Source organism: Lemur catta, chromosome 15 (genome assembly GCF_020740605.2).
Source record: "Lemur catta isolate mLemCat1 chromosome 15, mLemCat1.pri, whole genome shotgun sequence".
Lineage (NCBI taxonomy): Eukaryota > Metazoa > Chordata > Mammalia > Primates > Lemuridae > Lemur > Lemur catta.
Window position 1 is genome coordinate 46,624,705 of NC_059142.1, and position 26,509 is coordinate 46,651,213.

Below are 26,509 nucleotides of genomic sequence, written 5' to 3' on the forward strand. Positions count from 1 at the left end.
TGTACATATATATGTGTATATGTGTGTGTGTGTGTGTGTGTATGTGTATCCAACCAGAACTATTACTAATATTAGTTCTAAAGATTTTTCAGTTGATTTCCTAAATTTTCTAAGTAGGCAATTATGTCATTCCTAAATAGACATAATGTTTGTATCTTCTTTCCCATCTTTCATTCTTATTTGTTTGCTTTACTACACAGGCAAGGCCTCTGGTTCAATATCGAGTAGTAGCCATGATAGCATGCATTCTTGTCTTTTATTCATCTTTAATGAGAACTGTTTCACTGAAGTGTTTTGCTTTCTGAGGATTTCTGATAGCTACCTTTTGTTGAATTTAGACATATCATCTTCATTATAATTACTTCTGGACATATTTTGTCATTTCCACTAGACTGAGACTCCTTTGAGGGCAGAGAATATACATACATACATGTATACAAACATGCACATACATATGTTGTGTGTTTGTGTGTATAATATATATATTTGCCTCACAGTCAAGTTTTACCACTACCACATAGAGGATGAACAGACTTTCTCTGCAGTTGGTACAAAGAGGTTTATAGAGACACGGGAAGCCTCAGAGTGCTCTCACACCTGCCAGATAGAAGCATCCTTCCTCTGTGCTTTCAGCAGACTTCTTGGCTGTCTCCTCTTAGACCTGTCATGGGATCTCTTAGCCACTGCACAAGAACGCTATCTCTGAGGTGTAGCATTCCTCCTAGGTAGGGGGTCAAAGGGTACTTCTCCACTTATTGCATATCACACTCCCTCCCAGTTCCCCTCCCGGAGCTCTTACACTGTAGTCAGGGCTCACTTTTCTATAATGTCACCCTGGGTCTGACCTTCAGATTCCTGGCCCACTGACTACTGTTTTGCTTTTTGCACTTGCTTACAGTATTTTCTTTTTCACTCAGCTGTGTGCTGTTTGCTTTGCCCACCCCCTCCTCAGCCAAATAACCCCCATAGACATCTGAGAAATACCTTTCCCTTTGGAAATATCAGCAGATATTTCTTTATATAGTTATATTCTTTATGTATTATATCTATTGTATTTATAGTCTTTATATATTTCTTTGTAAGAGTAGGTTATTTTTTCGAGGACAGTAGTGTGAGTTGATTCCCCAATCACTTGTACTGAGCTTAGTCTTGGCACCACCACCACCATAGCATCCGCATGGTGCCTTGCACAGAGCAGGCATTCAACTACTTGATCGGTAAATGCGGGAATTATAGATTCCATAAGTTTTTGGACCCTGAGTTGGTTAACAGTCAGATTCATAATTCTGAAGTGCTGTCTACTTAGTTTCTATTAGTCTTTAAAACTGCTAAATTTTTGCTTAGGCATATGCTGATCTTTTTAGTTAAGCTTGTGAAAAATTGTAGAATATGTGAAAATTACATTGGTTAATTGTTGCTGGTTCCACTTCTTTGTGAGCTGTGACATTTGGGAGCATCTAAATCTAGGGGAAGGCAGGGTTTAGTTGAAGCTTGAAGAATGCATGATGTGTTTTAAAGCCGGCACTGTTTGGTATTCAGCTTTTAAACAGGTGACAAATAATGATAAAAAATGTTTTCATGTGTATGTATAAAGATACTGCCAGCATATAGAAAACTTCCTGAGAATTTCAATTACAAGGTTTTTAAAAAAATTACAACTGAGTTATAAAAATATACAGAAAGTAACAGGACCCAAACAGTGAGTTGAAATCCTGCCTGTTAGGAAATACTAGCTATGATATATATGCAACTATCAGAGTATAATTAGGGTATATTTTGAAAATGACAGAACACAAAAATTTTAGACCCTCTTTTAAGCATCAGTGAAAAAGAAGATATGCCTCACTGAAGGAAGAAATGAGTTATTTTTAACAGGAGAAGGCACTTACTCATTCAGCAAGCATTTCTTGAACACCTACTATATACGAGGCACCATTATAAGGTAAGTGAGAGAATCTTTTTCTGAATGATCCCATAGCCAAGTGGAAGAGATTCCTAAAGATAATTTGCATTAACTTCTTGACCCAACATAATTCTATTTTTCTTCTTTTTCAGACTCCACCTTCTCAATCTCTTTTATTGACTTATAGTCTTTGGCCTTCCCCATATAGGAGGTCATCTCTGTGTCTAGACTCTATTCCCCACTTTTTCCAGCTGCACATTCTCTGTGCCCCAGTGACATCATCCATTCTCATTGGCTTCAGCTCTCATTCACTGTGATGGTTCCCAAACTTCTATTCTCAAGCCATCCTCTTTCTCATACTCAAGCCCTACATTTATACCTGTGTGGTAACACACACATCTCAATCTGGCACCTCAGACTCTAAAGTCTGAAACCAGTCTTTAGAAGAGAACTCCTTGCCACTAAATCTAGGTTTTATGGTTGATATAATAATTGGGGCTCAATGTCATACCATCCTTTGGAAAGCAAAAGGAAAATGAGTCAATAATGGGCAATGGTGGTAGAGTTCATCTTAACACCAGGCAAAGTCAAACTGCTAGTGTGGTTTCAGTGAAGAGAGAAGAGCCAGCTTCCCTTCTTCCAAAGTGTTTCCTTTGCCTACTTGCTGAAAACTAAAATTATGGGGGCAAAAACTTGAGGTATTAAGGACCAGAACTTTATTTTCAATTAGAGACTTTCTAATGCAAGTTATCCCTTGAAATGGTCACATATCAGAGACTTTACCAAAAGAAAGTTTGCCAGGAGAAGGTAGGGAGAAAACATTCAGGATCAAAACAAGATGAGAATGAGGGCAAGATTCTGTAAGTGGAATGAGGGAGAAAGAAAGGAGAGATCAGAGGTACCAAAGAAAAGCATCACTTGACAACGCTGTGTAGTGTTGGCCTCAAAAAGCGCCTGTCCAAACCTGTCTTTGGCTAAAAGGGTGGTACAGACTCTTACAGTGAATCCGTAATGCTGAGTTGAAAGAATAGAAACCACCCAAATTTTAACAAAAATGGAGAGTAAAGGAAACTCTTCTTATTCCATCCCAGGAAAGAAGGGAAAGTATGTCTAACTTTGTGCTGTTTTCAGAGAGCACTTTTGTTCTTTTTCAGTTTGTGTGAACCCAGGAATGTTACTTCCCAAAAGCCACATGTAGTCAGGTGGTTTTAGAGTTTTCTCTGCCTTCTCTGCCCTTGTGGTTATAAATTATATAGACTTTTAGTGCTTAACTACAAACAGAGGATTTTCCAGGTGGGGGATCTGAGTTATGAAAAGAAAAATGCTGAAATACAAGTCACAGGGGTAATAAGGATTCTTGGATGTAGGTAGAAAGTTCCTGACTTAGTGCCAAAGGCTTAACATGTATATTGAATAGCTCAGCATACCTGGGAGGCCCTCTGGGGGATTAGTCAAAGAACAAGGCATCAATGTTTTCGATGTGTGAATTGTTTACAAGCTAAAAACAAAATAAAAATAAACATTGGCCCTGTCACCAATTTTTAGTTTACTGAAATGGGATGAGTCCCCTAAGAACAGTGCATATGGGAGTGTCACAGGTGTTGGCCTCCCTCTGAAGAGCAGGGTGGCTGCCGCGTGACAGGCTCACCTACCAGGCTTCCATGGGTCCTGTGAGGGCTGCCTTGCAGTGTGTGGTGTTTTTCATGGTTTATCCTCACTATGCAAATATTACAATTGATTTTAATCTTGTTTCCATTTTTTTCTAACTAAATGTAAGAAATTTAAAATACCATATACCTGTACCTAAAATCAATGACCACCTGAAAATACTGTTGCTGCTAATTTTTAGCCTCTGTGAGATTCATCTTGACAGGTTTTTTTTCTTTTTGGCATAAGAGTAGGAATGTTGTTAAAACTCATTTCTTAATGAGTGCAATGCGCACCGTCTAGGGGATGGACATGCTTGAAGCTCTGATTGGGGGGGGCGGGGGGGGCAGGGGCAATATATGTAACCTAAACTTTTGTACCCCCATAATATGCTGAAATAAAAAAAAATTGTAAAAAAAAAACCTCGTATCTTTAATATAATAAATTACAGAGGTACAAGTGAGAGGAATATAAGAATTTTTTTGTTTTTTTGCTTTCTAGTACATTATAGTGGGACCACAGTTTTCTAGTCAATCCTATAACAGATACCAATTCAGAAAATGTCATTTTATTCCCCCACCCCATGGCCCTGAAGTTGTGATTACTCTCTGTAATTCACTGGGCTTCTACATTTGGTTCCCTGGACATTTTCCCAAGCTTGTTCAACCATTAGCCTTCTGGACTTCTGGGTTTAAGTACTGTCAGATCAGATTTAAATCATGTGTTAAGGCTTGGTGGGTCCATCATTGTCCTCAATTTAAGAAGCATTATAGAGGTCACGACATTGCTACAAAGAAGGTGGCACTAATCCCTCACTTTATAAAAGGGAATGCTGTGGTATGCATTACACCAAAGGAGCCAGCCCCACCAGCTCCGGAGCCCAGAGAGCCAGCAGTGTGCTCATTTCCTCCACCCTCACTGTGTACTTCCAGGGATGGGTAGTACAAAACCAGATGTAAACTATTTTTCAAATACTCCTCTGACTTAGCATTAAATTTCCCTTGGACCAGATGCCAGTGTTTAAATAATATCCTGAAGGATCCAAAGAGAAGGAATTACTCATCGTGTTTCATTCATATAAAATCTGAAATAAAGGGGAGAAAAGTACAAAGAAACTAAAGTACCTTGAATGTGCCTTGCCAGAGTATTACAATTTGAAAAGAATATTGCCTCACTTATGAAAGAAAGCTCAAAAGTGAAATGTTCTTCTTCTTTAATTATCAATTGAACTTTCCATTATTGTTATTAGTGCTTTTTAGGAAAAACAAAAGCAAACCATTATAATTTCTTTTGCAAAGTGGTTTAGTTATATTTTCAGGAGATTGGGCAATACTTGCTTTAAAGTGGCTCTGTCTTTTAATCACTTCCATTTACTTATTTTATTGATTTATACCTCATTCTCTGCAATTATTACTTTGATGGCTTGTGTCAATTAAGACACAGCAAATAACTAAACCCCTGTCTTTGTGTAGTTATTTTCTGTGGTGCTCCCTGGGTATTACCAAAAGCTTTACCAAGCACAGGGGGCTGTTGGGCCCTAGATTAAACCAGGGTCGGTCATTAGCAGGTCATCAGCAAGGCTGGCTGCTAAGTAGGTAGGTGTCCTGTAAAATGGACATTGCATGAAAAAGGACCCCACACAATGTAAGACAGAGGCCAGTAAAAGGTTTACCAGCAGTGGAGAAGGTCCGCTGAGGTTAAATAGCATGAATTTGTGGTTGATCCTGTAGAAGTAGTGTGTGTGTGTTTTATTATTGTTGCTTACTTTCTGCAGCAGCAAAAGATGGCCTAGCAATGAAGCAAGCAGGTGGCAGGGAGTATCTAGAGTCAGGATTTGGCCCAGAGGACCCAGCAATATAAGATTTTAGTGTATAAATTCAAGATTAAGTCAGCAAGACACTATACAAGGAATCTCACTTATTAGTTCAGAAAGTGGAGAGGGAGGCTCTGAGTGCCCAGAGTTGTAATGCAGATGAACAGGGAGGTGGGCAAGGTATTTGGAGATGTGGAAGTTGATTTGCGAGTTGTGGCAGGTGTCAGTACCCAGTAGGGCGTGGCAGGGTTTAAGCCAAGTGGCCCCCATTACCTCTCTGGGTGATTGGCGGGCCAGTTCATAGAGCGTACAGTCTAGGCCCTTGCCAGGGAATCTTGGCCCCAGTGGAATAATCTATTAGAAATAACTGGTTGAATCAAACTAGTTTAAATAATAAGGAGAATTTTTTGATTCATGTAACTGAGAAGTAGTACTGGCTTCCAAGGAGGCTTAATCCAATAGCTCACATTGTGTGACCAAAAGACAGTTTTTCTCTCTCCATTTTTAGTTCTGTTTTCTTATTGTTGACTCCATGCTCTTCAAGTTGTCCCCTTCATGGCTGCAAGATGACTGCTATCAGTTCCTGGGCCCATGTCTCCAGGTTCATATCAGCAGAAAAGAGAAAGTTCCTTCCACAACAGCTCCTGCAGAAGTCCTGGGCTCATATTTCATTGGCCCTGAGCTCCAGTTCTAGCAGGGGCGGGGAGCAGTAGGCAGGGGGAAAAGGCAGAAGTCCATTCATATGAACTGGGTTAATGAAGCAAGCCCTCGAGTGGGTCCTAGGGCCATTAGATACTGGATTCTGCAATAGCAAGAAGAATCAGTTATCTCTAGCTGATGGACTAAAGCTATGAATGTACCTCTTGTCCTTCCCTGCATTGTCTCAGTGGCTTGGTAAGACTGGGCTTGCCCTTGGAAGGGAAGCCAGTGACACAAGCAGAGTGGAACTGAAAAAAATCTACAGTGTGGAAATGGAAGTTATTAAAATTGAGATGGTGTTATGGGCTGAATGTCCCTCCCGTACCCAAAAATCCATATTTTGAAGCCCTCACCCCCAAAGTGGTAGTATTTGGAGATGGGGCATTTGGGAGGTAATTAGGTCATGAAGGTGGAGGCTTCATTATGAGATTAGTGCCGTTACAAGAAGAGACATCAGAAAAATCTTGCTCTCTCTCTCTGCCATGTGAGGATACGATAAGAAGACAGCCATCTGCAATCCAGGAGGAGAGCCCTCACCCAAATCTGACCAAGATGGCACTCTGATCTTGGACTTCCCAGCCCCTAGAACTGTGAGAAAAAAAAAATGTTTGTTGCTTAAGCCACCAGTCTATGGTATTTTGTTATAGCAGCCTGAGCTTACTGAAACAGGTGTAAATAAGATGCCAAAGGTATCAAGAAAGTTAAGTGGGGATATTGCATCCTTGACAGTGTTAGCAGGATTGAGAGGAAGACTGTGCTGGAAATTCTCTTAGACTCTGCCTGCTATATCAGTCACACTTTATAACCATTTCATTGCCAAATTCTGTTATTTCTACTTCCAAAATGTGACTTTAGTTCTTTTCATCTTCTCCTTTCTACCTACTTCCATCTTTGTTTCACTCCTATTCACCTCAGGTTTGGAAGAAATGGTCCCTTCCTGGCTGCCTGTCGTATCTGAGTAATCTTCCTAAAATGCCATTGTTATCATGTTATTTCCCTACTCAAAAAAAAACAATTGTCTCTCACTCACTCATTGAACTTCTCTGACAGACTTTTAAGGTTCTCTGCAGTCTGGATTAATTGACTATCCAGTGTTATTTCTAAGCATTGGCTAGAATCTCCTGTCAGGCCTTCAGCTGAGTGGCCACTCACCTCCCATACCAGCCACATTCCTTTTTGCCTTGGCTCATGTTTTTTCCTTCTCCTGGTCTTTTCACCAGACTTTGTCCAACTGCTACTCACCTTTGGGAGCACAGCTCAAGACTCACCTCTTCCCACAGACCTTCCCAAGAAATTCCATGGTCAAAGATGTTTTTCTTTGCCAAAATTTCTAATATACTCAGTTTCCCATATCTGGATGTATAACGTTTATGAGTTAATTTTGTTTCCAACAAAGTTGTGAATTCCTTGAAGACAGGATTTAATTCTTCGTTTGTGTTCTTCACAGAACATAGGCTGGTTCTGGTAAACTCTTGGGCATTCAGCATTGATCAGGAGAGGCAAAGAGGGAAATTGACATAAAACGCAGGTGTCCAGTTCTGTGCCTGCTCTGGGCTGGGCTTCCTCAAGGCAGCTCCACCATCCTAGCACTTTCTTACCTAATCACCAACCAGTCTCTACCATCCCATTGGCTCAGAATAGTTAAATCAAGAAATATATGGTGCTCCCAAAATTCTGAGATGACAGTTTAAAGGCCTCTATGCCTAAGACTAACCACCCTTCCATACCTTGTACCTAATCTTTATATAGCCACACTAGCCACCGCCCTTTCTCTCTCAGACTTCTTATGGTTACCATATGTGATCCAGAAACTGAGTTGAGCTATACCAAGTGTAGACTAAATAAAAAATCTCAGACAAGTCTTATGAAAGTCCCCCTTCCATCAAACATCTCGACTTTGTCTTAAGGGACATTTAAAGTACATATTAACCGAAGTTCACAGCCCTTGTATTTCCAAGATCACTGGACATGACAAAGATCACATAAGCCCATTTTTAGTTCTGGGATTTGGGCTTACCTATCTTAGTATTTAAAATCTTCCTAAGGCAAGGAGGAAGCAAGATTAATTTAGCTCATCAAAATGAAGGACAAAAAAGAAAGATTTTTCTCAAAGCTATGAAAAAAAGTTAGCATAATGCAAGATAAAATAATATCCTTATCCCCCAAATCTCAGACTTTCTGCTGCCAACGTCAGTTTTAAATACATGTGCAAGATAAAGAGAGGGAATGAAATCGCTATGGAGTCGTAAGTTACCAACGGGCACTCAAGCTGTACAGAAAGATCCTCTGATAGCAACCTCTCATGGTTGGAAATAAAGCAAAAATAAACCCTCTAGAATTCTATCTGAATAAGGAAAAACATCCATTCTGTTTGTTTTCCCTTATAAATGAGATGGTTGGAATTTTCACCATAATATGTTTTACCTCATGAGCCAATAAACATGAAGAATGACATTCATCATAATATCCACACACAATGTTTAAGATATTTTTTTCTAATTTTAAATAGTGAATTTTTTTCTGCCATTGAAGTAAAGGAAAAAAGCTGTCCCCATGAGGATCCCACAGCCCTCAGCCACTAGTGATTGCTGAGAGCTTTTTCCTTTGTCTTTTTACTCTGTACCATGAATTCTTTTCAGACATCATCAGAATATGTTTCCAGATTTCAGTACGTTTTTAATATTAAAGAAATGCCTTCAACAGAAAGAACAAATCTTCCTGCTCCTTATTTGACCTTTGTTGGTTTGATGTGTTTTAAAAAAAGATTTGGGCAGCAGTTTTATAAAGAATGCACCGAGACATTCCTGAAAGAGCACACTGGTGAAAATAATAATGAAAAAAAGATTAGAAGATGAAGGCTCTTGCTCATTCTAACATAACTATTGCTCTCCCCATACAGTTTCTTAAGGTTGCATTGGTTTTGTCTAAGTCAGGAGCAATGTATACTTACCTTTTTAATACATACTCTCATGGACCTATGTCTAACAGAAAGCATACCTTCATGTATGTTTAAGTGGACCAAGCCAAATTAATATTCATTACCACTTTATCTGATTTGTAAAAATATAGACCCCAATCCCTCTTAAAAAATAAAAAAGGAACCACTAACTGGCTGCTGTGTCTCCATCCTGCCTAGAGCAGGTATAATGCTGGTTACAGGAACCCAGATCTGTGTGGTTGGGTATGTTCTGCTTCATGTAAACTCCAGCCTCCCTAATAGGTTGGCAAAAATGCCTTTATGCTGGCAAAAACAGTCCATATAATGTTTTCAAACTTCAAAGAAATAATGATTTAATCTTATTTACTTTTTAAATAGTGTTGATCTCCTGTTAAACACAGAACTTACCCTCAAGGAACCCTCAGTCTAAGAGGAGAAAGCAGTATGTAAATCAATAGTTATATTTTTATGTGATAATGAAGTAACAGCAGAGTCTTTGGGGTAAGGAAGACCTAGATATGGGTCCAAACTCAGGTACTAATTAGCTGTGTGACTATGGATAAGATAGTATTAATAACTTCTCTAAGCCTATTTCTCCTTCAGTAAATAGCCATAAAAGTACCATATAGGGTTCGTGTGAAGATTAAATGAAATACAATATATGCAAAAGGATGCATGATGGTGCCTAGTACACAGAAAACACTCAATGAATGTCAGTCATCACATCATAACAATAATAACTATTAGGTGCATAAAATACCAAGGCATCTTAGCAGAGGGGATGGCGACCTTGACTCAGAAGCTGGGAGCAGGTGTCCTGGAGAAGGTACTGTGTGAGAACAGAGAGTAGTTCTCTAGCTAGTTAGGAGGAAGGAAGGGCAGAGAAGGGGCACAGAATAGTATTGCATGTGCCTGGGTCACAGAATAGCGTGGGACTTTTGGGGGAAATGCCCAGTCATCACTGGAGCACAAGGTCCTGGAAAGTTAGGCTGAGATCCTGTGAGAAGGTTCTTAGATGATCTATGCAAAGGAGATGGTCTTTAATCGATAGGTAAAAGAAATCACTGAAGTGTTTTTATATGGAGGTGGGGGAGTTCATCAGATCTGCGTTTCAGAAAAATAGGCAACAGTATGGAGAATCAGTTGAAGAGGAAAAAACTAGAAGCACGATGACTACATTAGGTTTTTCTTTCTGTAATAGAAATCAGGATATATTAGTCTCTAGTCAGAGAGTGTAAGTTTTTCCACTGTCTCCAGAATAAAGTCCAAACACCTTGGCATGACCTTCAAAGCCCAAGCACCTCATCTCCACCTGTCACACTCGCCCCTGCCCACCCCTCGACCTCCTCCAACCCAACCATTTGACAGTCCCTAAGTGTGCCCCATGCCGTCACCTCCACACGTCCTGCTCTTCCCTCAGCCAGCAATTCTTCTCATCCATCTAGAAAGTTCCTGCCCATTCTTCAGCATCCAAATCAAATCTCATCATCTCCACTTAGAAGTTACTGATCTCTCCTTGGATTATTACATGTCAGTTATGTATTCACTTAGCTCCTTTTCACGTCTCGTATAAAAAGTATAAGCTTTTTTCTTTCAGAAAGCCTAAATGGAGTCTTTTGATAGCATCACACTCCCTAAGTTTTAATTGAATGGAAATTCCTTTTCTCTCTGCTGTGTAAAGGTGAACAACTCATGAATTTAGTCAGTGACTGTTTACAATGGTGTTTTGAAATGTTCTGCTGTGGGGTTGTGGGGTCTCTGTTCCCATTAGTTGGGAGGTAAGGGGACTCAGGCACAAAATCCTCATTAGTGTTAATTGGAGCTGCCTAAGTAAATCCTGGGTGCACCGATGGGACAATGACCGTCTTTGTCTTCCTATTTTGTGTTTTGTATAGAATACCATATCTGGCAAGACATGCCTTCTCAAACATAAGGAGATAATTGGTACTTTGAGGGAGAGGTTTAACTTATTTATAATCGTCAAGAGTTTAAATATGCAGAAAAGAAAGAGCAGTCGTAGCTTGCCTCTTTTGAAAAATGCCCTCAAACCAGGTCAAAACTCTCTTGACTAAATCAGATATTTTGAGTGATATTTAACTGAAGGACCTTTTATTTTCAGTTTTGTTTTAAAATAGGAAACTATATGTTTGTCAACATACTAAATCCGTCTTAAACTCCCTTTATTTGTAGCGTTGTTGTTCACCAAAATCTCTTATGCCTAATCTGCTGTCTAGATGACTCTGTTTGCTACAGAAATGTCTGCTTTTCTTGCTCACTCTCCTCGGCCTCTCTGCAGCACCTGACACCTGCCTTCCCCCCTCCTTTGTGAAGCCCAAGGCCATGCTCCCCGCCCTCCTGACTTTCATCTCGCTCTGGCCATTTCTGATCTTTCCCTGCCTCCACTTCCTTCTCCTCCTGGGAGATTCCTGTGCTCTCCTTCCCCCCTCAGGGAGCGCTTCCATTCCCAAGGCTCAGCTTCCTCTTCTGGAACCCGTGACTCTTGGGTCTCCAGTCCCAAGTTTCCTCACACATGTCTCCCCAGCACCTCACACTAAGTAATGCAAACCCCATACATGTCTTCCCTCCCACCCACACCCAGACCGGCTCCCTCTACCCGGTGCCCTGTCTCTGCAGTAACACTGCCCCTCTGCCAGGCACGTGGCCGAAGGCGCATGTTCTCATTTACCTCCTCCCTCCCTTCTGTTCTACAAGCCAGTTAATTATCGGCTTCTCCTGTTTGACCTTCCCATAGCTGTCACCTGAGACCAGGCTGTCTACTCTCCTGAGATTTCACTGCAGTATTTCCAGGTCAATCCTCTTCCCTCCTCCACCTCCCAGTAAGAAGTGGCCACAGTGGGGGGTAAGATGTCAGGTTTCAAACCTGGTTCTAGCAGTTAGTGGCTGTGAACCTGTTTCCTCCTCTCTAAAATGGGTATGATAACATCTATCTTCCAAATTTTATGTAAGGATTAAATAGAATCTTCACAATATGTGAAATGTTATATATCAATTCCTTAATACAGTCTCTGGCATATATCAGGTGCTCATAAATGTGGATTTTTCTTTGCTTTCCCTATTTTGCTACTACATTAAATTTTTACGTTAAGTCTAAACTTGTTGGCATGACTCATACTGTCCTCCATAATATCAAGGTCCCACCTTCCAATTGAACCACAACTTTATTCAGTCATTTACTCATTAAAACAATATTTAGTGAGCATTTACTATGTGCCAAGTGCTCCAACCTTACTTCTGTGTACAAAGAATAAGTATCAGAGAGACTTCAAAGCCCCCATCAGCCTTACTGAATATCAGCCTCTGTAAGTCTTCTTGGGTCTTTTATTAACAAAGTCAATTAAAAGTCTCGGGAGTCTTCCTCTGCCCACCCCTTGGTTGGGGTTTTGGTCCTCTGTTGATGAAAACCACCTTTACAGGAAGTCTAGTCTCAATCAAATCTTTCTGAGAGGGAGGTCAGGCACCCTAAACAGAAGTGGAAATCACCGTCTTTCCCCCAGGTTTTTCCCAAAGCCTTTCAGAGATGCACCTTGCAAAATAGAGCAGGTGCTTCCTCATATCTCATTTCAGCTCGGCCCTGTAGGTGTCCTTGTCCTTCCGCAGGTACCTCCCCAGACTGTCCACAGTCAGCCTTTGTCACCCGGCGCCTGTGGAATCGCTGTACTGGTCAAAACCCTTTAAGACCCGTATCAGCCCTTCTTTGAAAGAGGGGAATGTTCATAGTACATATCAACCTAAGCAAAGAAAAAATATGAGGAATGATATTATTAAGAAGAAAAATATTAGAAATGAGACCATAAACTATAGCAAAAACCCTAGCAAGAAAGGAGCTGGTGTCTAATTTCAGAAGAGAGGCGTGAGTCACTTACTATCACAGCCCTATAAAACGTCTGATAGTGAGCAAGGAGCAGAAGCACAGAGGAGGGAGCAGAGCGTGGATGAAACCAACTCCCCTCCTTCGGGGTGAGTCTCTAAGATCCCCTTTGATCTCAGCAGCCCTGTAGGCCCTGGCGTTTGCCTCCGACTTTCTCAGCTTTGAAGCCTCCTTATTAATAGCCACGGTGCTGATTAAGAACTGCAATACTGAGATGACAGAATCTGCCTTTGTATTTAGGGAAAACATTTGTGATTAGTTTACTCTAGACATTCTGAAGATCTTGTCATTTTAAGTCAAAGACTGACTGAACACCAACAATTGTGTGCCTGGGTTTCATCAGCAAGTATTGTTGTACCAAGCTGCTACCATGTGCCAGGCACCCTGCTAAATGCTGGTGCTTCCACAGCCAGCAAAACTGACAAAGCCCCTACCTTGTGGAGCTCAGTCCAGTGCAGGGGTCAGCCAACGTTTTGCAAACGTCCAAATAACAAATGTTTTAGGGCTTGCGAGCCATAAGGTCTCTGTCATGACTACTCAATTCTGCCATCGTCATGAGAAAGCAGTCATAGCCAAGAAGTAAACAAATGAGCATGACGGTGTTCCAGTAAAACTTTATTTACAAAACCAGGGAGTGGGATGGATTTGGTAGGCAGGCTGAAGTTTGTTGACCCCTAACATGTAACACACATGAATGCACATTAATATTTTGCATATTCTATATTGTTGTTCAAATTCAGACTGTTTTGGTTGCAAGCGCCAGAAAAATCCAACCCAAACTGAAAAATCTAAGGACAGGGCTAACTTTGGGCACACCTTGATAAAGCGCCCAGTTTCATTTTCTCCAATTCTCAAAACTTCTTCCCCTGGATTGACTCCACTCTCAGTCCAGTTTTCTTTCCATAGTAGCAAGATGACATTCTCCACAGAGGAGTCTAGTGGATTTGAGAGAGTCTGTGTCCTGTGACTCTCGTTACCTGGACTTGGAACATGTACCCAGGCCCTAAATTATCATAGCTCTGGGGAATGTGATGTGATGATTGCCTTAGGCTCCTGTTGTATAATCCACCCGACCCTTGGGTAGGACAGAGGATGGGAGAGGGGAAGATCCCAGTTACCAGAAGACTGGTGAATGAATGTAGGAGTGAATGCTAAGGAGTGCTAAGGGAATACTGATGGATGAAACACCCACTACATACAGCTTGTGAAATCCTAAATGAGGCCTTAGTACCTCCTAAGGCCACGTTTATTTATAGGAGCTCTATAATATGGTTTCAGCTTTTCCATCTCTATCGGGAAGTAAAGTGTACAGCTTACGTGCAAAATATTGTCCAAAGATCTTAATGTTCACATGTATTTATGTAATATTCAATGTATTTATTTCACATCACAACCTCATTCTTATGAGGTATTTAAGTCTTTGATTCATGAACAGATTTGGGTAGTTTATTGGTAATTTTCTGATCTTTGATTATCTTGCCCATTTGTCCCACCTTTTTGATGTGTATTAACCCTTAAAAGTAGACTTACCAGACCTTTGTTTTCTTTTTGGTATGGAATTTTTTGAACCGCTTGAAGCTGGATTTAGATCCTCTAAACCAATTAAAGTGCTAGGTTTGAATCACTCTCTCATTCTGAAGCCACATTTTTCTCCACAGGACCAGAAAACCATTCCTTTTTCCTGAAAATATAACCCTTTCCAGAAACTAGTTCCTGCTCCCCTTCAAACAATAGAGGTCGGAGCTGCTTCATTCATCAGCCACCCCCTTTCCTTGGAGTCACAGGCCCACCAAGGAGCAGGCTTCCCTCCCTACCGGGGCAAACTGGTCCCTATGAACCAGGAACAGAGGGCTCTTTCTGAGCTGCCTGCTTAGTTTGAGAGGACACCAGTTGGAATAAAGAACCATGAGATGAAACCATATTGAAGAAAGAAGGGGAAATGAATATTTTAAGGTTGTTAAGAAAATTATGGTTACTTTTACATTTTCACTTTATATTTTAGAATCAAAGTACACAAGCTATGCTGCAGAACACCTTTTTTTTTTCCCTCGCCCCCACCCCCCACCTTTCTTAAAATGGATCTTTCTTGGCAGTTGCTGTGGCAACACATAATACCTTAACCCCAATAAAAAATGGAATTTCTTAGAAGGCAGTACATTTTTTTCTCAGCTGCACTACAGCATTTTTTGCAGGCATCATCTTTCACTACTATTTCTTTCATTTTTATTCTTCAAACCAAAAAATCAAGCATATAAGTTCTGTATGCTCATTTCCATAAAAAGCCTGTGCAAAAATGTTTTGCTATACAAAGGCCCATCCCTCAGAAACATCTTCCACGTTCCTGTTTATGTTGCATCTGACCCCCCCCAGCAAACCTCCTTTCTGTGCCCTGCTCCTATCCACCTGTGACCTGCCCTTCACTGCCCTTTCAAGCCCAGTGTCTTTCTGATGCACTCTTCTCACTCCGACCTTCCACTGCAGTGCCCAGCCTTGTCCACCCTCCCTCAGAGTATGTGCCATGCCCAAGTCACCTCTTCTTCTCCCTCCCTCCCCCTACCCCCTACAATATACCCACCATTCAAACTCAGCTTGCTTTACGGCATTCAGCTAAGACAGGTATTAGAAGAAAGGCTTCCAAATAAACCAATCCACAATGAGTAGAACTATGTGTCAATTTCCCTTAAACCTCCCCCTACACATATTTCTAATTGGTATAAATCCAGGCTAGGTGGAGAGAGAGTTCTATATAAAACACTTACAATCATATCTGGCACATAGAAAGTAATAAATGTTTGCTAGTAGAAACTTTATTAACCTCATAAATAGAATAAAAACAGATTGGTTAAAGTTTCTCATGACTTTAGTAAAGTAACCAGATTCTGGTTGATATAATGATTTTCAAGTTTAGGATTTGGGTTTAAGGATTCAGGGCAGTAACATTTTCCTGATTGAGTCTCACTTATAGGTGAGGTAATTTCAGATTTTCCAGGGGCTCATTTTAAGTTCACTGAAATTCATTGACATCATAAAAACAAAGAATAAAGGAGTAGACAGGAAGTAGAAATGTATAAATCTTCAATAAAAGTCAGAAAATTTACTGAATTTAAAAAGTGATGGAAGAAATAGTGATAATCAAAGAGCAACCGTGATCACATACAATTTTCAACTCACTATGGCCTAGCTTCCTGGTAGAGGGAGACCATCAGCTTCAAAGAATGGAAGGGGGCAAGAGGCTTAGGAGAAACCAAAAGGCTTAAGTGCTTGGCCATGACCTTCAAAGCACTTGAAAACTGAGGGTGATAGGCCCCCAGAACAATTGAAGTCATAGATTTGGTCTAAGAGTATTGAAGACAACAAAACCAAATCATAGCTGTGACCTGACCCCAGCTTACCCTACCTCAACACTCAGCAAATAGCTGGTTCCATTCAAAAATGACGTGCACACATGTACTCACCATCAAATTGGTTTCCTGATCAACACCTAAGTGCACATATAGGAATAACATTCATCAGGCTTCGAGCAGATGGGAGTGGGGAGGAGGGGGTGGGTGTATACATACATAATGAGTGCGATGTGCACCGTCTGGGGGATGGACATGCTTGAAGCTCTGACTGGGGGTGGGGGGGCAGGGGAGGGCAAGGGCAATATAAGTAACCTAAACATTTATACCCCATAATATGCTAAAATAAAAAAATGAAATGCATTTTTTTAAGAAAAAGGAACTAGCATACAATCTTTGCTAGATTAAAAGAAAGAGAGAGAAAGAATGTAAGCAAAAAGCAAATAAAGAACATATATCACATGGAAAATTATCCAAGAAACAGAAGGAGAGTTCAGACAAATTACAGTTCTTTATAACAGTTCTTCAGTGTCAAAGCATTTACAAAATGCATTGAGATATAGATATATATATAGATATATCTATATAGAGATCTTTCTATATATCTGTATATATATAGAGGGAGAGATATCTCTCTCAAGGAAAATGGTGAGGGGAGATAGAGAAAAAGTAAAAAGAAGAGATGTGTTTAAAGATGATGTAAGTCAACAGACAGAGATGAGAAGTGATCTCTTAGAGCTTAGGAAAAATGGTAGACAAAATCAAAAGATTACAGAAATTGAAACCATATTGGAAAAATAAAAATGAAAAAATTATAACTGAAAAGATTCAAGGAAATATGGTAATCAGGCTAGAGGAAATCATACAAAATGAAATGAAAATATAAAATAGATATAAAATGATGAGAAAGTAAAAGTATCAATAAAGAAAATTATAAGTATGGGTGATTGTCAAACAAGAGTCAACACATGCAAAATCTGTGTTCTTGAAGAAGAGAACAAATAGAAAAACATATATGTAAAAAATAATAGAATACAAATAATTCTTCTAGCAGTGGAAACTTTGGTTTAAGTAATGGAATCTAAAGATAGAAAGGGTACACACAATGTCTCAGGAAAATTGATGCAGAATAATTAATACCAAATCATTTCCTAGTGAAGTTACTGAATCAGGAAAAAGAAAATCATACGGGCATCCAAACAGAAAAAGAAAGTTATCTTCAACATGGAAAAAAATCAGCTTGGCCTCAGACTTCACCATAGCAATATGTAATGCCAGAAAACATTGGAGAAATGTCTCCAAAGTTCTGAGAGAAAGAAAATGGGATTGAAGCATTTTTACACCCAACCAAGGTATCTTTCAAATATACAGGCAGTGGGCAGTCATTCTAAAGAGATAAGGATGCAAGAAATAGAGCATGCATGAGTCCTTTTTAAAAGAGTAGGAGCTCAAAATGTCAGAGCCAGTGTTGAGTGGGGAAAAAAATGGTCAAACGGTTAATATATAACCTACAAACCCTCAATAAATGTTGCCCTGAAGGTCTGGTTTATAAAGCACATCTTTTGCTTTGTGTTTTCTTTTCATTTGAGTCAGCTAATAAATGTAACTATTGGAAGTAAGTGCAAGAAGAGAAGGTGAGAAAAATCAATAGATATGAGAACCAACATGTATTTTATCAGTAAAAACTGCATCAGTGGGAGGGGAGAGATAATTTTTCCACCATTTTGTTTTTCCTTTAGGTATAAACCACAAGATTATAGCATATATCAAACAAACACTTTGTTAAAAATTGAAAACATATTCTAGAATATTTGCCATGGGATTTTAGTAGGTAATGAAATGAATTATTAGAACACATTTCTTCCTTAATTCAGCTTAGTATAAGAAAATTTTGGACTTAAAGACTGATAATTTTAAATTATCTTCAGCAAATCTATAGGCTTGTCCAACTGTACTCAAAATATACACATAGTATCATGTACTACCTTATTTCCAGGTGTGTCTGATGAATCATTTATATAATACACTACAAGTCAGCTTTAATATTCAGTTAAGTCACACACAGCACATGCAACAGATTTTTTAAAAGTAATTAATTCTATCACATCTCAGACGAGGAGGAAGAGAAATACAGAAACATAGCTGGAGAAAGACACCAGTATATACACATACGTTCATGTCACACCCATGCACATCTTCATCCTGCTCAGGCATATTCCTCCAACAGCTTTTCTTCTACCCTCTCACTCACTTCTTTAGCTTTTAGAGAGATGAATGGGAAGAGGATGAGCCACCAACCTTTCTTTTACCAGCCCAGTGAGCATCAGCTAGTTGAACACAGGCCTGATAGTATTCAGGAGGCTGAAGGAAACCTAAAAGCAGGGAAACTTCCTACACCAAGGGCACTTTACTTGTCTATCTGTGTTGAGGAGGCTTAGAGACACAGCTGCTCCTTCATTCATGTCTTCATAATTATATGAATCACATATAACACCTCAAGTATGTGCCAGTTTGGAGGAGTGTTTTAATCAAAGCAAAGACATACTATGAGTTGTCCTCAGATCATAGCTTAGTATGATCAAAGTCTATATCCTGATCAAGGAGAGGCTGTACAGCTAGGATACCTCATGAGTGGAGAGGAGAGAACAATTATTGTACTTAACAAGTGCTGGAAATTGTGTTAACAAGGATTTTAAAGAAATAAAGTGTTGTTACAGCGACTGTCTCTCAGAGTCACAAGGTCAGGCTGGGTAGCTTTTTCAGTTTTTATTTTATTGCACCTTTATTGTCTGGTTTCCAACCACATGTAACATACTTATCTTTGAATGAATAGATATTATCCTGGGATTTTTTTAAATTCAAAACAATCATTTCTGTGGTAAAAAAAATGATAATTTTAATTTTTTTCCATTTTAGATAACTTACATAAGACAAGAATATGAAACAAAATTCAAAGGGTTGATGCCAGCATCTCTAAGACAAGAACTTGAAGACACAATTTCCTCCTTAAAATCCCAGGTAATTACTACAATCAAGGCATCTGCCAAGGATTTAGGTGATGTGCATATCCTGAAAATAAACTTTCAAATAAATTTGATTCTGAATTGATTCCAGAAATCAATGTGATATCCTAGCATAGCCTTACTACCCAAGATGAATTGTTTTTGTTTTTGTTTTGTTTTAAATTTTGTTTCTCACTAGTTTAAGAACTCATTGTCTCAGTAAGAGTTTCTTAAAAGCACCCTTGAAATTGAAAAGTTCAGTTGGTAACTTTTATTCCTTTTCAGTCTATATTCCAATACAGCCTCACGGTTTTATTCTTGGTACTAGGTCCAAAATGCCATCACTTAGCACATTGCTGATTCCTCACTGTGTTAAAGTGCAGAGAAATGGAAAGCACAGTTCCCTTAGAAGCATTTCTATTCTGGTGTATTTTATATGATTGTTAGAGATAACAAGATGTATTTTAAGTTCAAGGCAAAATAATGACTAGGTATGCAAACAATTAGGTTGAATATTTCTTGCTGAAATATGTGGTCTTTGAAATAGTTCATAAAATATAATGTGAGAGATTAAAATTGATTTAAATTTAGGTATTTAAAACTTCCAATGTAAGTTTTCTCTATATATTTCTGTATTATTTGAATGTTTTATGTATCATTGGTCTAATGAATTTTATTAACTCTGACATGAGAAAGAGTTCCAATATTGCTATTTCCAATACATTTTGAAATTTAAGACATACGTTTTCCTGGAATAGTTCCATGAAAGAAAGGATTTCTTTACTCTCTGTGCCAAGAACTGTGCCTGGCACACAGTAGATGCTAAATAAATTTATTTATGAATACAATAAATGATATAGTTTGATTATATACATAGTACCTATTTATAATATGTAAGATGCAATGTGGAACAAATTTTAGCTTTTCCTTTTATATTTCCCTCTTATCTGAAAATGAAATGTTCATTATACCAATACTTATGCTACTGTTTGCTATTGCTTCTGTAGGCTAATAAGTTTTGCTATGCTGGTTCCTGCATATAAAAATAAGTACCGGAGGAGAATGTTAACAGAAAGTTTGGGCTAGAGAATTCTCTGAATTTAAAGTCACCTTTATTTACATGAAAAGCTCTACTCCAGGTTTGGTTTACCCATTAAGTTTGTAGGAGAGCTTCCACAGTGTCAGCTATGTAGGACCTGACACCTTCAGAGGAGCTTTTTTAGAGGGAGGAAAAAAGAGAAATCTGATACCCACCTGCAGGGCTTCTGTTATCATTCATATCATTTCACTGTAATAAAAGCCACTTTATCCTCCTAAAACTGGATGCTGACCCAGAAAGAGAGTGCTGCCAGCTGCGATAGGGCCTCAGAATTGGCAGCTGCGTGGAGGAGTCACAGGCCATACAGTGAGCAAATTTAGTTTAAAAGCACAGGTGCCCGTGTTTTTTGAAAATTGTTGGAATTCCAATTGCAAAGCACAGTGAGGGGAGGGAGGTTGAATCAGTGTAATCCTTGCATCTGTCAAAATTATCTATCAATTGTCCTATGGGTCACTTGAGCAATGGGATAAAGTTAAGACCAGGGTGATATAGAAATAAGCAAAACTGAGGGAACCACTTTGATATGCACCCACTTAAAAAGACTGTTCTTTCTTTTTCTTTTAAGCATATTTTCTATTCTGCTAGCTGTACTATCTTGCATAACTATGGTTCAGAATCAGCCGTTGCCATGGTTTCAGTTCAGACCAAAGAGGCAAGAGTAAACAATTCTGAAATGATCAAATACCACTGACTCTTGATTACATTAATCCATAGTATAAGTTATCCCCAAACCATTTTTATTTGCTTTTGAATTCATGCTGGATAGAGGTATTTTTAATAGTATAGAAATTTTTGCCTAAAAATAATCAAATGTGTTGTAAAGGTCTGATTTAAGAGAACATATTAAACAACCCAGTTTCCTCCAGGCCCCCAAGAGTGAGGGTCTGAGGGTAGTACCTTCTATGAGCTCTGAGCTGGGCCGTTTCTATTAGTTGTTTCACATCATCCTCATCACTTTGGGCAGTAGCTGTCATTAACCCCATTTCGCAGATAAGGCATCAAGAGCTTGAATAACTTTCCTAGAGCCATAGATGCCAAGCCAAGAATTCAACCCAAGTTGGTCTAACTCCAGACAAAGGTCAGGCTCTCTCCGCTACAAAATACTATCTCTTCAACCTCAGGGAATCCCCAGGATGGACTGAGGTTTCCACAAAGCAGTAATTTTCTTTTCACTCACTCATTCATTCATTAAATAGCGAGTGAATACCAGCTTCATGCCTAGCCCTGTAAAAGAAACTGGGGGTGGAGAGAGAAAAAAGTCATCCCCACCCCAGAGGAGCTCTCAGGTTTGTGGGAGAGATAAAAACATATAACGACAAGGCAATGTGAGAAGTACCAGTTATAGAGACCAGGAACACAGAGGAGGGGACCACTGGCTTTGCCTGGGTGAGGAGCAGTTGGGGAGGAGACAAGAGGGGACATTTGAAACAGAGTGGGGGGTGAATAGGAGATAGGTAGCCGAGCATTCCAAAGAGGGGAAATGGCTCGTGCCAAGGGGCAACAGCACGTGAAAATGTGAGAGACGTGGTGTATAAGGTGGTGATGGCAGGAAGGGCACGAGGAGAGATGAAGCCACAAAGACAGGATGGGGTCAGATCAAAACAGCTTCTGAACTGAGGAATTGGAACATTGTTCTATAGTCTCTGATGGATTTTCAGCAAGGATGGGATGTGACCAAATGTAAAAACACACCACTTGCATTCAACAGATCCTCTGAGTTTTGGCTAGAAAATTGTTTGAATTTAAATAAAATATTACCGTACTATTTGCACGATATTGACATTTAAGCCACGTTCACCTCTTCTCATACAAGGTGTCTTTTCTAGGTTAACTTTCTGCAAAAGAGAGCATCCATCCTGCAGGAAGAGCTGACTACATACCAAAGCAGAAGGTATGGCCTGTGAACAGAGCCTCCTGATTAGTTTGTGTTGTCTGTGCCTTTGAGTCTTCTGGTTTGACATTTAAGTCTTTATTAAAATGCTTAGACATAGTATCAGTTTTGAAGAAAAGACTTGTTTTTAGTAGATAGCCTGTCTTTGAGAAGTCACCCACCTGTTTTAATCACAGTGCCTAGTCAGTACTGTCAGAGCAAGATGAGAGAATCTGCAGGGACATGGCAAGTCCAGGCCTCACCTGCAGAGTCACTGTAAGACATTGTCTTGAAGCCCAGTTGCAGGGTGGAGGAGTCACTATCATCCTGTAAGACAGTGAGCGATGCAGTTCTTGCTATGATAGCTCACATCTTCAAAGTCCTTATCCCCTGGGAGTTTGGCACTGTTCCCCAGACCAGAATAGACCAGCAGCTCAGTGATGTCACAACACTTGAGTGCCCCCCATGTGCACTTCTTAGGGATGCACAAGACCTTTTCAGTCAAAGGTTCTCAGGGGCATCACTGACATAGATTGTGTTTACCTGCTCTAATTCCATCAAACACCCTCCCTGTTAGTGCAGCGAAGGACTGAACCACTTATTTGGCATTGAATTAAAAGGAAAGAGCTTGTGAATAATTCCCTTTTAAAAGATTCTGTTTGCTTGGTGTCGGTAAGATTTAATCCCTTAAAGGCATAAATGATGACATTTTGATACCAAATATCCTTTTAACCCCTATCTAACTTCTCCAGAATTGCAACCTATTTTATGGTTGACAGACCTATTAAACCTAGAGAAAGTCATAACCGGAGTTTTTGGTTTTCAGGTAACTTCATGAGAGGATGCATTGGATGCTGTTGTCCAGGCTGCACTGTGGATTCCTTCCAGCAGGTTTGAAGATTTGAATGTTGTAAACTGTGAGATCAGTGGCATTTTTTAATACTTAAATGTAATTAAGATCATAAAAACTTGCATCATTCACACACTAGTGGGGTGGTTTTATTTGTGTCTGCCTAAGTTATTTTTTTAACATTCCTTTATTTCTGATTTCCATATTTGTGTGCATTTGAGTATGTGCTGAGAATTGCTTATATTGGGAAAAGAAATGATTTCTTATGGTATGCTTTATTAGTGCTTTTGCATATCATTTTACCAGTTGCATAGGGTCGAGACTGCGTTTGTAGTATCATACCAAAGTCTAACCTGTTTACATTGTTTCCATGCTTGTGTTCATATATTATTAAAACATTATTTTATACTTATCAGTTTTATTTCAACTTTTTATTGTACCTCATTTGCTAAGTGTGACATACACATGGTATTTTTCCCTAGCAAATACTGACAATCTCAAATTGTACTTTGGGGAAACATACCTTATGTCATGTCAAAGAGCAAATATATAATTAGTGCATGAAATTGGTCTTTAGAATAAAATCACTGGATCATTTGATATCACTCCAAGTATTTGTCATGTTGGTCTCCCAGTCTCATCGTGGAACTCCAGAGGTAGAATGGTGTAAGAATTTTGTGTAGCAGCTATGGTTTTATTGTTACTTTCTTCATCTCTCTTTTTATGGTCGTTGTTTTCATTATAATATCATTCGATAATCTTTTAAAGAGCCTAAAAATGTAGGATCATGTTATGAGGGCACGACACATTGGCAAGTGATCACAGAATGTGCTTTACTTGATCCTGTTTTCATGTGGGCACCTCCTCGTTGAGAGAATATGGTGTTGCTGCCATGCATGGATGTTTAAGTCAGGGTCCCTCTCCCAACCCGAATGCTGACAAGCAGTTCTAGGCTGACTGGTCAACCATGATTTGCCAAGGAAATTTTGAAATGCAGTGAATGGATGCTCCAGATTCTTTTGACTTCATTGTGGTGCATGCCATGGGCATTTTGAGGCACTCTCTAAAAATCTGGCCCATGGGCAGGGCTGTACTCATCTGGTTTACTGTAAAAGGACAGGGCAGAAAGTTATTTACACTTTTTCAAAATTCTTTTCTCTTTCCCATGCCCATATCTGTTGTTTGCTGCCCAAGGATTAATTACCCTTTTTTGTACTGTAACTGAGACATGGAGATGATAAGGAAGTAACAGGTTTTACAGCCACTTCCAAAGCCAGGATGAGGATCAGCATAAACTGATCCATAGCCATAGTAGGAGGCCTGGGGTTCTTGCACTAAATCATCTCTGTGGGGCCACCACTCTGGTAAGGCTCAGCCACCCACCCCTGACACCTCCTCCATGAATGTAAGTCTCTGTCCTTTGAAAGATCAGGTTTTTCCTGCATATACGATAAGTTATAGCACTGGTTTCAAGAATATTTGGGAAAAAGCAAAACAGTAGCAGATGCTATTAAAACCACCTAACAAATGAAGACAATTGATACTCAGACTATGATTCAGTACTCAGAAGGGAAAGATTAAGGCTACATGATTAACGTTAAGTACTTCTATACAGACCATGAAAAACAGGTTGAAGCTCAACAGATTTCATTAGCAAGGTTATTAACTGCTTGAATTGAAAATACTTTGTGAATTGTATTGTTTGCTAGAATTGGAACTCCTACTCAAGAATATTTGTTTTCCATGAGTAAATATCAGTAGGTGTTTTGGAAAGTTGCCTGCCATTCTTTCTTTTCCTTATTTCAAGGGTTATGAAATTACAAACACGGCTGAACCTTTGACATTACCCAGATCCTGTTTCCCTTCTGAAACATGTCATGTATGTCTGGGAGTAAATGAAATGAAACTTTAGGTCAGTTAGATTGGATGTGATAGGAATGGGTGGTTGACACTAATGTCTTTGTGAACGTTCTCTGATAAAGGAAGAGAAAGAAAAATTGCATTTGGCATGTTTGAAATTCCTGACTGAGTCAAGCACTGAGTATAGAAACGGCTACTGGGAGAAAAAGCCAGTGCTCAGGAAATAAATTATAAACACCATGCCTTATTATAAAAACATCTAAGATTTCATCTTTTCTTTTATCTGCTGGAAGATCAATTGTTCCTCACAAGTACCTAATTTAGTTACATCTTAAGTTATTATTATTGGCTGCTGTACCTGAGTCATCCACCTGTGCTTTTTCTATTTCAACATGTAATTGTCAACAGGTAGTAGCTGATAAAGCATTTGGAAGAAGCCGAGCAGAAGTGATGCTCTGGGATCCCAGTGTTCTTGGTGTGTGTTATTATCCAGTTTGGGCGTCAGGGAAAAAAGGGTTAACAGCAAAGTTACCTATTCAGTCATCTGCATATGTCATAGTTTTGTTTGAGTCCAGCATTTCTGCATCATCAGGCAGTGAGCCCTTGCAGAGGTCTGACCTCTGATTTTGCAAACTCCCCACTCAACAAGGGACTCCACAGAGGGCAGCCATCAGGGCACATAGAGGAAAAAGGAAGACTAAGATAGAGGGAACAGAGAATGATGGACTTGCTTCGTAGATTGTACAAAAGAATTCATGGTGACTTAAGGAAAATGGCTCATATTCAGACATTATCCCGTAATGTCACATATTAAAGGTGATTTCTTCAGAAACAGGTATATGCTTATAGTGGTGAGCAATCTCATTAAAGGAATCTGCAGAGAAAGTGCAGAAAGAAGAAACTGCAAGTTTGAATTAACAATTAACAGCTCTCTTATTGAAGTACATCACCATCCATAGAAGGCAGTGGTGTTTTAGCTTTCTTTTTAAGAGTGAAAAGGAAAGGGAAAACATCAAAAATGGTGGGAGAAAAGTTTCAGAACACAAGGTCATTTTAATTCATAGTTTCCTTAAAAGAACTACCTCTTCTGAGCTTTCATATTTTGTTCAGAAAGGTCGTTTCTTTTAAGCCTTGTCATTAAAGACGGTTTGCTCTTTAAAGTGAATTATCAAAGGGTGTAGAAATTGCAAGTTACTGAAACTAAAATGCGTGATCAATTTTAAGTCTGCTAACTAAAGCCTACTTAAAATTGGATGTGCTTTTGTCCTGGCAGCTCCTTTGATAAAACCAGAAAAAGATACATGGTTGGTCAATTCAAAGTAGGGAATGAAGATAATTAGATAAAACTTTTTTTTCAACTCATATCGAAGTGGTTCTTGGCTTTAGAGACTTGATTAGGGAGCTGTGGCATAAGCTGTATGGTATTTGAAAAGTAAAAGATGAATACCTCAGATTTTGGCCTGGCTAGTATTAAAATTCTTCACTATATTGTCTTAAAAACAGAATCAAATTTCAGATCACATTATTTACCTCTCATGTGAAGGAAGAGAATTTGTAACATAAGACTGAAGACATTTTAAAATCTGGATCCTCACCAG

At 39.3% G+C, this 26,509-nt stretch overlaps 1 protein-coding gene across 6 annotated transcripts in view; it reads left to right on the forward strand.

Annotated features, from left to right (window-relative positions):
- Nucleotides 1-23,463, forward strand: part of CEP112 (centrosomal protein 112) — a 359,225-nt gene extending 335,762 nt beyond the window's left edge. For all 6 annotated transcript variants that reach the window (XM_045526957.1, XM_045526958.1, XM_045526956.1 and 3 more), the window contains 3 exons: nucleotides 19,147-19,248; nucleotides 22,158-22,222; nucleotides 23,028-23,463. In XM_045526957.1, the coding sequence (XP_045382913.1) occupies nucleotides 19,147-19,248; nucleotides 22,158-22,222; nucleotides 23,028-23,031 (171 nt within the window). In that variant the 3' untranslated portion in view covers nucleotides 23,032-23,463. The remainder of the gene's footprint in view (nucleotides 1-19,146; nucleotides 19,249-22,157; nucleotides 22,223-23,027) is intronic.
- Nucleotides 23,464-26,509: the final 3,046 nt, after the last annotated feature.